The 12,157-nt window shown below is 35.0% G+C and overlaps 3 protein-coding genes across 5 annotated transcripts; 2 read left to right on the forward strand and 1 right to left on the reverse strand.

Annotated features, from left to right (window-relative positions):
- Positions 1 to 3,773, forward strand: LOC123890384 (pentatricopeptide repeat-containing protein At2g36240). Of its 3 annotated transcripts, none has more exons than XM_045939984.1 (4): positions 39 to 662; positions 888 to 1,849; positions 2,124 to 2,290; positions 3,181 to 3,772. In XM_045939984.1, exons 1-2 carry the CDS (start codon positions 223 to 225, stop codon positions 1,681 to 1,683), a joined length of 1,236 nt encoding a protein of 411 aa, XP_045795940.1. In that variant the 5' UTR covers positions 39 to 222; the 3' UTR covers positions 1,684 to 1,849; positions 2,124 to 2,290; positions 3,181 to 3,772. The 3 variants fall into 3 exon arrangements, with proteins under 3 accessions (XP_045795939.1, XP_045795940.1, XP_045795941.1); XM_045939985.1 differs by having other exon boundaries at positions 900 to 1,849; XM_045939983.1 differs by having other exon boundaries at positions 1 to 1,849; positions 3,181 to 3,773.
- An 809-nt stretch (positions 3,774 to 4,582) lies between these two features.
- Positions 4,583 to 5,093, reverse strand: LOC123890386 (glucosamine 6-phosphate N-acetyltransferase-like). Its single transcript, XM_045939987.1, has one exon. It carries the CDS (start codon positions 5,091 to 5,093, stop codon positions 4,632 to 4,634), a length of 462 nt encoding a protein of 153 aa, XP_045795943.1. The 3' UTR covers positions 4,583 to 4,631.
- A 333-nt stretch (positions 5,094 to 5,426) lies between these two features.
- Positions 5,427 to 8,861, forward strand: LOC123890385 (iron-sulfur assembly protein IscA-like 2, mitochondrial). The gene is made up of 4 exons (XM_045939986.1): positions 5,427 to 5,728; positions 6,495 to 6,625; positions 6,752 to 6,860; positions 8,580 to 8,861. Exons 1-4 carry the CDS (start codon positions 5,549 to 5,551, stop codon positions 8,643 to 8,645), a joined length of 486 nt encoding a protein of 161 aa, XP_045795942.1. The 5' UTR covers positions 5,427 to 5,548; the 3' UTR covers positions 8,646 to 8,861.
- The last annotated feature ends 3,296 nt before the right edge of the window (positions 8,862 to 12,157 follow it).

Below are 12,157 nucleotides of genomic sequence, written 5' to 3' on the forward strand. Positions count from 1 at the left end.
AATAAAAAAGAAAGATGATTTGAAAGTTGAAACACTACACAACCCTCCTTCTTCTTACGTGAACTAAGAATTCATTCCCCTTTACTTGCCGCACCATCTCTCCGGCCGTCGCACCGTCCTGCCACGCCATCTCTCCGACCTCCACCTGATTAGAACACAACCCATGTTCGTTCGTGAACCCAATCCCAAATCGCTATGTTGTGTTGTCTCTCAATCTAATCAATGAAGAAGCATTTACTAAAACCAATCACAAAACCACCACCACCATCACCACCACCACAAATCCTCAACCCACCACCACCACAACCAACCCCATCTCTCTTCCCTCCAACACTCTCACCCACCCAAAACTACACCCACTTCCTCCAATACCTCAACACTCATCTCACCCCACCACTCACTCCACAAACCCTCACTCATTTCCTCAAATCAAAGCTCCACCATCACCCATCATTCACCCACTACGATTTCCATCTCTTCACTTGGGCTTCAACTCTTGACACTTTCTCTCACAATCACACTTCCTATCAATGGATGACACGTACTCTCGCTCTCTCTCATCGTTTCTCTCTTCTCCGTACCCTCCTCACTTTCATTTCCTCAAACCCTTGTAATTGCTCCCAAGCCATTTTCTCTTGCCCTGAAACCGAACCCATTTTCAGGTTTGCTATTCAATCTTACTGTAAAGCTTCAAAATTTGATGATGCCCTTTTTGCATTTAACTCTATGCGGAGGTTAATCGATGGAAAACCGAGTGTTTCATTGTGTAATATTTTGATTCATGGGTTTGTTAAATCTGGTAGGTTTGATAGAGCTTATGAATTTTATAATCAGATGGTTAAGGATAGGATTAAGCCTGATGTTTTTACTTTTAATATTTTGATTAGTGGTTATTGTAGGAATTTTAAGTTTGCTTTTGCATTGGAGATGTTTGAGGAAATGCACAAAATGGGGTGTCATCCAAATGTTGTTACTTTTAATACTTTGATTAGAGGGTTGTTTAGGGAGCGTAGGATTGATGAAGGGATTGGGATGGTTTATGAGATGACTGAATTGGGGTGTCAACTTTCTGATGTCACTTGTGAGATTTTGGTAGATGGGCTTTGTAAGGAAGGTCGGGTTTTTCAGGCGTGCGATTTGTTGATGGAGTTATCTAATAGAGGGGTTTTGCCTAAAGGGTATGATTATTTTGTTTTGGTAGAAATTTTGTGCGGGAAAGGAGATGCTTTTAAAGCTTTGGAAGTTATTTATGAGCTATGGAGCAAAGGTTGTGTTCCTAGCTTGATTTCTTGTATTGTGATGATTGATGGTTTGAGAGGAGTGGGGAAGATTGAAGAGGTGATGAGATTTGTGGAAAAAATGGTTAAAGAGGAGGGTATGGTACTTGATGTTGTCACTTTCAATTCTGTTCTTCAAGATGTTTGCGATGCGAGAAGGACAGATGAGGCGAATAGGTTGAGATTACTTGCTTCGAGCAAGGGTTTGGAACCTGATGGCATGACTTATAAGATTCTGGTTTCCGGGTATAGAGGAGAGGGAAATCAAACGGAAGGTGAGTTAGTGGTAAATGAAATGTTGGATAGGGGGTTTATACCTGATCTTGCTTCATATAATAAGTTGATGGATGGACTGTCTAATTGTCAAAGCTCTAGGCGTTATCAAGTGAACAAATTTGGCAGCTGAAAAAAAATACAAACAATATAAGATTTAACTTGATTGTCATTTATGGTTCTTGTTTGTGCTAAGATGATTATGGAATAATTGAGAAGTGAGCCTATGAAAAATTCAGATGATCATCACAAGTTGTTTTGCACAACATGAAGATAGCTTGCAAGTCCACTTTGAAGTGGTTGGTGCTCTAATCTCCCATCTTTTAAAAATTATTTAATTATCAAGGTTATGTTTTCCTGATGCTAGTGAACATTGTAATTGTAAGGATTTCAATTGGATTGATCATTGAAACTGATATGAAAAATCCATGTCTTTTTTATGAGTTACAAGACATCATTTACTTGTTGTCATTGTTTAATATCGATCTTGTTTTCTCTTATCCATACCTTCATTGTAACATTTTCATGTGTTTTGGTTCTTTCTTTTCATTTGCAATTTCTTTGTTTCATCAGTTCCAATTCCCTTACCACATGACCACATCCCCTTGATAAAGACCAGTGGAGTTATCAGTTGAGGCATGCATAACCAGTCGTTTTGTGTCCATCATTTGCAAAAGGAATGCTGAAGTTGAAGTATTTGATGAGTATTCCGATATTGAAGGACCTTATTGTGGTCGAAGGTATCATATTTGTCATTTATTTTTTGGTGTGGTCTATTTAATGACAATTACAGTGTCAAATTTTCAAGGCATGTTTATGTTAAGTATTTGACAGTTCTCAGTTGTTTTTCTCCCTTGACATGTTATTACTTTTGTGTCTGGTCATCATCACGTAAGCAGTTTATGCTACGGGGCTAACAGGATTTACTAACAAAACTACTCAGTTTTCATCTGCTCGTTTATAGATAATGTTTGACACTTTTTACATATTTTAATATCATAAATTAAAGTATCATGTGAAAACGTTTTCCTAAAATAATATTAATATGTATCGGAGGTACATTATAGGCAATAAGTCATTAGCTCATGTTCACAGATTTACACTGGATGAAAGAATGCATCATTTCCAAAGATTTATCATTTTAGTCCATTTTGAACAACAACCTGTCTTAATGGGTTTATCTCTATTGCTAGATACTTGGCATCCCAAAAATTACACAGCAGAATGAATATATGACTAGACTCCCATGGCTGTTTGCTTTATGGTTTTATCATATTATTCCAATTTCCAAAGACTCTTTATCACAAGCATTTGAGTGAACATGAATAATTTTGATAGTCAACTGTAATTAGGACATCTACTCACTAAGTTGCATAGTTTTTATGAGATTAGGTTTCAGGAATCAAACTTGTTAATGCAATCTAGATTTTATATTTTCTACATTAATTAGCATCTTACCTTTTGTTGCTGTTTTGGTTTGATTGACAGTCCATACTTATATTTTTAACTATGTTTATGTACAATACAATTACTTTCTGAGGTTCATCTTTGTCATGGTTAAAATTGTCAATCTGTATAGGTGAAATTGTGCTGTATTTCTTTACTCATTGATTTGTCATTGGGATTTCAGGGCCGTAAGCTCATTTCTTATTGCGTGTGTATTATCGCTGATAGTGCAGCCGCCACACAGTTTTCTTTGAATGTACTAGATGTGTCCATGGTAGAATGGAGTTGAGTGAGTGCTTCAATCTCCTTAACGGGATTCCTACAATCACAAATATAGCAAAGATGCTCATTAAAAAGTTAGGCTCCATGGATCTATGTATGCTATTTGATGATCAACCCCACACGAAGACTAAGGAGCTTCATGAGTTAGGAGTGGAAGGGACATTGGGTAGAGGGAATACTAGGAAGGTAAAGGCACAATTGAAGCAATAGGTTGTTAGCATTCTTAGCCTTGAGTCCTATGACAAAATTGATCTACATTATACTAATCTTTTGGTCATAGAATTGGCTTAAGACTTTCTTTTAATTTTGGGATGTAATAATTATACTTTTTTTATTAAGAAATTAGGTTTTGTGTGCCTAAGCATTTGGTAGCATATGTTGTAGCTTAGGCACCACTATTATTTTAAGTTGAGTGTAGCTTAAGTATCATGTCCTTCTGGTAAACTATATTTGTATTTTCTTTGAATGACATTTGGGCTAACTTGGAAGGTTAAGGATCATATAGTCAAACACAAGTAGGGCTGTTAAAAAAGCCAAAAAAATTGATGATTGCTCCGTTCGCCCCCCATAAATGCGGCATTTTTCCGGAGTTGCACTTTCAGCAGTGTGTTATCTGAAAATGCACTATAGGAATTTTAATAGATTTGAGTATATAAGAATTGAGAAATTAACAAAACTGAATTGCCCAAACCTATATACGAAGAATCGAACTGTTGATGCTGGTTTGTGAACTGAACTATCCTTTTTAAATTAGTTCACTAACTAACCCTTTGGATTTAGTTCAGTTTCTTGAATGAAAGAAACTGCTAATAAACATCAATCTAACTAAACTGCAATAAACGTCAATTGCCAGGGTAATTGTATATCCGCATCAAGAAACACTCATTCTTCTGTGCAAAAACATTTCACTGCTTCATTTTTTTTTATCAAATCATGGATGTGTGTTTTCAACCTTTATTTATATGGATCAGTTGTTCAACTATTTAATGTAATTGTTGAACCTGTATAAGAAAAACAGCCGGAACTTAAAATATGAGTGCACCAAACCAACAACCTAGTTCAATTCAGTTCGGAACTAACAAAGTCATTTCAGCTCAGTTATTATAAACTGTCCCAGTTTATTTTGGTTCAGTTTAGTTTTCTACGAACCGCAAAGAAGCCTGAACATTGAACTCAAAGACATGTTGCCTAAGCTACAAACCACTTAAAAACACAATACAACAGTTGTGCTAATGCTAACAAGTGCGAGGCACACACAGTTCTTAATCAAAAACTACGATTATTACATCTCAAAATTAAAATAAGAACCAATGTTATCACATGTGTCAGTGTTCGACATCAACACGCCTTTAATCAAACAAAATACATAGCCATCTGAATTTCTTTCGGCTTAAAACCACATTTCTCATAAAAAGCCCTATTCTCAACACTACAATCAAGAATAACCTTATAACACCCAACAGAACGAGCATGATCAGTAAGAAAATTAATGACTTTCTTCCCTAATTGCTTCCCACGAGCACTTGAATCAACAACAACATCTTCAATATGTCCAACTTTACCACAATTTCTCAAAAATTTCTTCTCAATAAACACACTCCCCGTTGCAATAATCTTTCCAGAAATCTCATCCTCGATAACACAAATAACATGATCATCACCAAGTGAATCAAGTTCTTGAAATCGATCCTCAAATTCCTTTTCAGAAACTGAATCACAAATGCTTAGTTGTTGCAGTAACTCTATGAAACCTTTTTTCTTATCAGTAATCTTTAATCTTCGCGCTATCAACTTTTCTTCCTCACTGTTCTGCATCTTCTTCTTCTTCACAGACTGAATAACTGTCATATTCATTCAAAAAAAACTAATTAATTACTAGAGAAAATGTGAAATTCAGATCAGAAATTGAAAAGGAAAAAAAAAACTGAAATAATTTGCAATTTTCTACATACTTTGATGAAGGAATTATGAAATGAAATTATCATTGATGCATGTTACGACTTACGATCTTCATCTTCATTGTGATTGCGTTTTTTTTTTTTTTTTCCTAGTTTCAATTTAATTCACGTTTCACAATTAGCCACGTCATCAAAAGAAATATCAGCGGCTGAGATTTTACCAGGCTGTAAGAAATAAGTCAAAAACGTCGTCGTGTCATAACAGATTGAAATTCTTTTCAATTTTATTCCGCAAACGCGATTTTGAGGTTAGAAGAGAAAACGCGATTTTGAGATTTTGAGGGTATCAACTATCAATGGTTTTTTAGAGAGATGCAAACGTCGTTGTTTCGACGACTTGCTCCATCGTTGGCAGCACGATTTCAACGAAACGAGAGTCTTATAAGTTCTTTTTCATCTTCTTCTTCTTCTGCGGTTCTTCACCATGTTACGTCTTCGTCGTCTTCTTCTGCTGAAGTGGAACCTGTTCACATAACCGAAAACTGCATTCGTGTATGATCTATGTTCTCTTAATTGCTTATTTTCATGATTTTCTATATAAGTCATTTTTGTGATTTAATTGCACGTTTTTAATCATTAGAAGTGATTTTGATATAAGATGCGCACATAAGTTTTTTTAGTATTCATTATTGTTTGTTCTGTTAAACCTTGTCCTTGGTTGTTATCAGTATTCACATTTGTCGTTATGTCAATTTTGCCCTCTTGGATATTTCTGCTCATGACACTCGGACACTCGTCAGATTAGGTGTGTCCTGGTGTCTGGTGTCAAACGCACGCCTTAGTCTGACACCGACACATGTAATTACAATGAAAATGAATTATGTCATTTGCTCAAATTATTATCGGTGTGTCATGTTGGGTGTTGTGTCGGTGTTTGTGTTGTGTCTGTACTTGTAGTTGAAAATTTGAGCTAAATAGAGCACTCCTAACATGTTTGTTCCTTCTCTGTAATTTAGATATATTCAATTGAAACTTATTCTTTCATTCAATTTTAGAGCAAATGCATTTCAAATTCTGCTATGGTCTAATTTGATGCATTAGTTTTAAATAAAAAAGTTCATGAAATTAAAACATTAGGTTTTTATTGATGGACCTTATCCCTTATACTTGTGATTAATTTATGTTACATATAACTGAGGAACTCTGAAACATTGGTACTCCAAAATTCATGTTGTGTATGTACCTAGGTTAGTAACTATGTGTATCATTACATGTAATTGATTCCAATTTGTTTGTACAACTTATGAATATGGAACAGAGAATGAAGGAACTGGATGCCAATGAATCATCGTCTGGTGGAAAAATGCTTCGTTTGAGCGTAGAAACTGGTGGATGTTCGGGATTTCAGTATGCTTTTAATCTGGACGATAGAGTTAACTCGGACGACAGGTATTATTACCTCTTGGATAGTAGAATTTCAATGATGATAGGCTTGCCATTTGTTGTACGGGGATAGAACATACTAAACCCATGTCGTTTATAAATTACAACTTGCTTTACTTAATGTATTGGCAGAGTTTTTGAAAAGGAAGGAATTAAATTGGTCGTTGACAAAATTTCATATGACTTCGTGAAAGGCGCAACTGTTGATTATGTAGAGGAGCTAATTCGTTCGGCTTTCATAGTAAGTCAAGCACACTTGTAACCATGTGTGGTGTTTATTGAAAATTAATAATTTTTAACTAACAATGTTTACATTCTTTCCTTTGTGATTCACATGTACTATAAGTCTATAATACGACATTGAACTTTATTATAATTCTAGTATGGTAATAACCAGGGAAGAAAGCTTCCTAGGATGTGTTCTCCTTGGAATTATTTATGTGAACTATAGTACAAAGTAGCAATTCACATCCTTTTATCTAGTTAAATCCTAAAACATTTGAGAACTTCTGTTTGATATAAACCACTCTTCAACCTTCGCCTATCAGCTTAAGATTTTAGCAGAGTTGGTCCTTCACGAGTTGACGTGATATCAGAGCCTCTCTGATCAAGTAACCAGAACCCAGTTCTTCTAATGAAAAGTTGAATGTAGCACAAGGTAGAATAGGCGTGTGCAAATTTAACATGCTTCAAACCCAAAGGGAACTTCCAAGACTGGGTATGTTAGGATATAAATCATCCATGAGTGATCATGAGCATTCATTTAACAGTTTGAGCTTTTAAATTTTAATTATGAGAGTTGAATTAAATATAAAACATCACAACCATATTAGGGTGCAGATTGGAATCTAAAGTCAATAAGGCTCTGTTCAATCTCTGAAGTTATAGAATTTATTTATTTTCGAAAAAGAAAACAAAATAATTATATCTTGAGTTTTCCATCTAAATTTTTCCTGGATGAACCTGTTCTGCATAGAGGTGACTTCTTTCATGGTCATCCAAGCAATGACTTTAGATGCTTTCAACATTTTCCTATACAACTCTTATTATACATTTTGGCGGCATATATTGTGAGCCATTTTGTGAATTATAGACCTGCATGTTTCATTTGTAGTTATATGGATGATGCAGTTGCTCTCCTGACTAAGCTTTTGATTTGGACTGCTCTCTCCCGACACCATTCACGTTATTCAGGCACGCCTCCATCAAGTTCAAACAAAAATAAAGCCACCATAGAGATATGCCTGGAAATCGTAACTATTAACTAACATTAAAATAAAGTTGTTCATGCAATGTAAACCAAGCCCACGTGTCAGTTTTGTAATGTGTGTTAAACAACTTAAAATCATGATGTGCTCCTAAAATATGTTGAACAACATAAACACTTCTAATCTTAAGGTGCGTCATTCTGTGAATATGCTCCATTGTTGGGTGATATCCCATGTTACTCTAACTAAATAAACCAAGCCCGCTCTCTATATGCGAGATTGATAGGAGATTCCACCCAATATTAAAGAGCGTTGAAAATAGAGTGTGAAAGAGTGAGTAGTTAATGTTTCTCAATTTGATTTTTTTATAGGTATCCTTAGTGTTTGTGGGTAATTATTTAGCAAAAAAAAAAAAACTACTCTTCCATAATTTTACAGTGATGTTTTATCTTTTATGTTTGATTGCATCATTTTTGTAATAGAAGAGGGACATTCCCACACCCTTAAAAGTGATATTTGTGTTTCAATTTCAAACCAAGTCCAGAGTCTTTAGATTGTATGTGAATGTGAAAAGAAAAGTGTTGATGTAACTGCATGCATCCAATAGTATTGAAATGGCTAGTCACAGGTGTGTGGCTATTAGTATCAGTATTCAGTATTCACTACTCGTTTATAACATTGAATGCCATTCTTATTACTTAAGATATTTAACCTATGACAAATTTACATTTATTTTCTGGTTTCCTTTTCAGGTGACCGAGAACCCCAGTGCAGTTGGTGGTTGCAGTTGTAAAAGCTCCTTCATGGTGAAACAGTAGTTAGTTATCTCGGTACTCCCCTCCTCACTTTCCTCCACCGCCCAGATATTTATTCAGTCGAATTAGATTACACTATGAAACATGATTTTTGTACCTCAATTTTTTTTGGATTGAATTAAAGATTGAATTATTGCTTGTATAATGATATCAATATCAATGTAACAGACAGTTGTTGTACTGGTAATAAATTATCAGGCATGTCAGCCTGTTCTAATATCTTTTGGTGCTTATTACTGATAGTTTGAATATTAAATGAGTCTTGCAAATGTATTTACAGTATGCAGCAGCATGTTGCTTGTTTAATGCCCTTGGGTGGATTTACTCAATCAACCAGGGGTTGGGCATGATGATAATTTTTTGGAAATATTTTACACTTGCCAAGTGTTCCTATGGTTTATTCAATGTAAGTTTAACCGCAATAAACCTACAAAAGTTTTTAGCTCAATTGTTGTTGATAAGTTTTATTAATAATAGATGTATAAACTGCAAGCATGGTATTCATTGTGTCATTGTTAGCTTTCAATTCAAGTATGCTTCTTTACCAGTCAAATTACTTAGTAGAGAGGATATTTTAATCAAACCAAAAGACTTCATTTGTTGGAACCGTGGAAGATGTTTTGTTGGCTGGAAGTAATGTGGCAAATGAAAACTGGTTTGCATCCAATATTAGTTGCTGCCTGGGGTGTGGGGATGATATTAAATTATGGCATGACAAATGGATATGTTGTATACCTTAGAAAGAAGAGTACCCTGAGTTGTTCAAGTGTGCTGAGTTTAAAGAAGGGGTTGTGGTGGAGATGGGTGTGGTGTAGCGTGCAAGTTGCTGGAGTTGGTTGGGAGGTGCCTCTGTCATTTGTCTATCTGCATGCTGCTGTTTTTACTGAACTGGTGTCAGATAAAATACAAGGTTTCTGTGTCAAATCTTGTTATAATGCCTTCGTGTCAGACAAGCAACTTAAGGAAACTGATGATCTTTTACCTTGAGGCACTTCGATATCTACAGCAGACCAACATTCGGTCAAAGTACAGGTTTTTGGATGGAGGTTACTTTTATCTTGTTACTACCTGTGACGAGTTAGCAAAATAAGGTGTTAACAAATGTACATTGTACTTCATGCGTCTTATGTTTTACAGGGGGTTGAGTCCACCTTTTCTTTTTCATGTGTCTTTGCCGATATAGTTTAGAAGGAAGTTTATACTTGGCTAGGGGTGAATACAAGATCTGGTAATATTAGTCACTTGAAATTTATGCTGTTCATGATACTATATGGCTTGTAAACTACACAGTACATCTGGAACATGAATAACATCATTTTCAACAGTGATGTTGGGGATACGGAGAAGACTCTGCCATAGGCATTGTGGACTTGTTTCTTGCATAGTTAATAGGAACTCTACACTTGTTTTTGCAAACACGTTTAATAATCTATGATGTGTAATTTGATGGGTTAGAGTACCTCTTTCTACTTTCTTAATACCATTTTTTGTATGTGTAATTTTTTTTTTATGGGTTAGAGTACCTCGATTCAAAACCAGTTTAGTTTATAACTGGTTCTAAACCGGTTTTGAATCGAACTGTAACTGGTTTTAGAAATAAACCTGTTTCTATAAAAAATGGTTTCAATGCAGTTCATGAACCATGGAACACCCCTATTAGGTGTGTTCGTGTCGGACACTTGTCGGCATTTAGCATTTTTAATTTGTTTAAACATTTATTTAAATTTTAAATATCATCATAGTCCTCCACAACAAAAAAAAATCTATACATACAAAAACAAACTATTTATTGGATTTTGATTTTCTAAATTTGGTAGTATTAGTCACTTAAAATTTATTTTATGATGACTATGATAGGAAGAAATCTAAAGAAGGTAAAAAGCTTGGCTTGTAAACTTGCATAGTGCATCCGGAACATGAATAACATCATTTTCATAGTGATGTTGGGGGATATGGAGAAGACTCTACTAGGCATATTCGTGGACTTGGTTTTTCTACTATGTGTAATTTGATAGGTTAGAGTACCTCTTTCTACTTTCTTAATACCATTTTTCTTATATAAAAAAAATAAGCATACACTTTAATTGTAGCCATTTTGGTTATTTATTTAAAACTAACCTTAAAATCATAAATAATGTTGGCTTAAATGCAGTTTTACCCCCCCTATTTTGAAAAATGCGGAATTTTACCCCCCTTATTTTAAAATGCGGAATTTTACCCCCCCTATTTTATAATTTGTTGGATTTTGCCCCCCCACCAAAATTTTGCACAAAATCTGCTTCTGAGCCTCAAGTTCAAAGCTACGCACAGAACTCAATTTGGATCAATAATTCACCAAACTGGTACCGAAACGACCGCAATCGAGTTAGTTTTCCACAGAATCAAACTCCACTAAATTTGGAGTTACAGAGAGAGATTAATTACTGTTTTAGTGAAGGTATGTTCAAATTAATTATCGTATGAAACTACTACTGGTATTCTCGTCATTCCTCTCACCCTGTAGCTCATTTTTTAATACTATTTACATGTATGAAAATCTAACGAAATTACCCTTGTTGGCATTTCAATTTCGTCGAATTTGGAGTTACGATGTGTTCGGTAGACGATGTTGAATTTGAAGATCACAAGTAGATTTCTGCAGAATTAGTAATTGGACAGATCTTCACTAAAACGGTAATTAATCTCTCTCTGTAACTCCAAATTTAGTGGGGTTTGATTCTGTGGAAAGCTAACTCGATTACGGTCATTTCAGTAGCCATTTTGTGAATTATGGATCCAAATTGAGTTATATGCGAAGCTTTGAAGTTGTGACTCGAAAGCAGATTTTTTGCAGAATTTTGGGGACATACCTTCACTAAAACGGTAATTAATCTCTCTTTGTAACTCCAAATTCAGTGGGGTTTGATTATGTGGAAAGATAACTCGATTACGGTCATTTTGGTAGCTTTTTGGTGAATTATGGATCCAAATTGAGTTGTATGCGAAGCTTTGAAGTTGTGACTCGAAAGCAGATTTTTTGCAGAATTTTGGGGGACATACCTTCACTAAAACGGTAATTAATCTCTCTTTGTAACTCCAAATTCAGTGGGGTTTGATTATGTGGAAAGATAACTCGATTACGGTCATTTCGGTATCATTTTGGTAAATTATTGATCAAAATTGAGTTGTGTGCGAAGCTTTAAAGTTGTGACTCGAAAGCAGAATTTTAGGGGGGGCAAAAACCAACAAATTATAAAACAGGGGGGGTAAAAGTCCGCGTTTTAAAACAGGGGGGTAAAATTCCGATTTAATCAAAACAGGGGGGGCAAAACTGCATTTAAGCCAATAATGTTTATTAAACACGGAGATTTTAGTGATGGGAATCATGGGATTATAATCTAGCACCGTAGGACTAAACCTTTTTGTATAATTTAATATATTTAAAATATAAAATATATAGTATTTTAACATGACCCTTTAAATAATAGTCTCTAACGAATAAAGAATCCGTCCAAATAATCTTTGAAGTATATAAA

Source organism: Trifolium pratense, linkage group LG6, assembly GCF_020283565.1.
Source record: "Trifolium pratense cultivar HEN17-A07 linkage group LG6, ARS_RC_1.1, whole genome shotgun sequence".
Classification (NCBI taxonomy): domain Eukaryota; kingdom Viridiplantae; phylum Streptophyta; class Magnoliopsida; order Fabales; family Fabaceae; genus Trifolium; species Trifolium pratense.

Bases quoted from the DNA above. Each gene is read 5' to 3' on its own strand.
- LOC123890385 (XM_045939986.1), top strand. From the start codon at position 5,549: ATGCAAACGTCGTTGTTTCGACGACTTGCTCCATCGTTGGCAGCACGA. The intron at 6,626-6,751 runs GTATTATTACCT...ATGTATTGGCAG, and splicing joins AGAGTTAACTCGGACGACAG to AGTTTTTGAAAAGGAAGGAA. The intron at 6,861-8,579 runs GTAAGTCAAGCA...TTTCCTTTTCAG, and splicing joins TAATTCGTTCGGCTTTCATA to GTGACCGAGAACCCCAGTGC.
- LOC123890384 (XM_045939983.1), top strand. From the start codon at position 223: ATGAAGAAGCATTTACTAAAACCAATCACAAAACCACCACCACCATCA.
- LOC123890386 (XM_045939987.1), bottom strand. From the start codon at position 5,093: ATGCAGAACAGTGAGGAAGAAAAGTTGATAGCGCGAAGATTAAAGATT.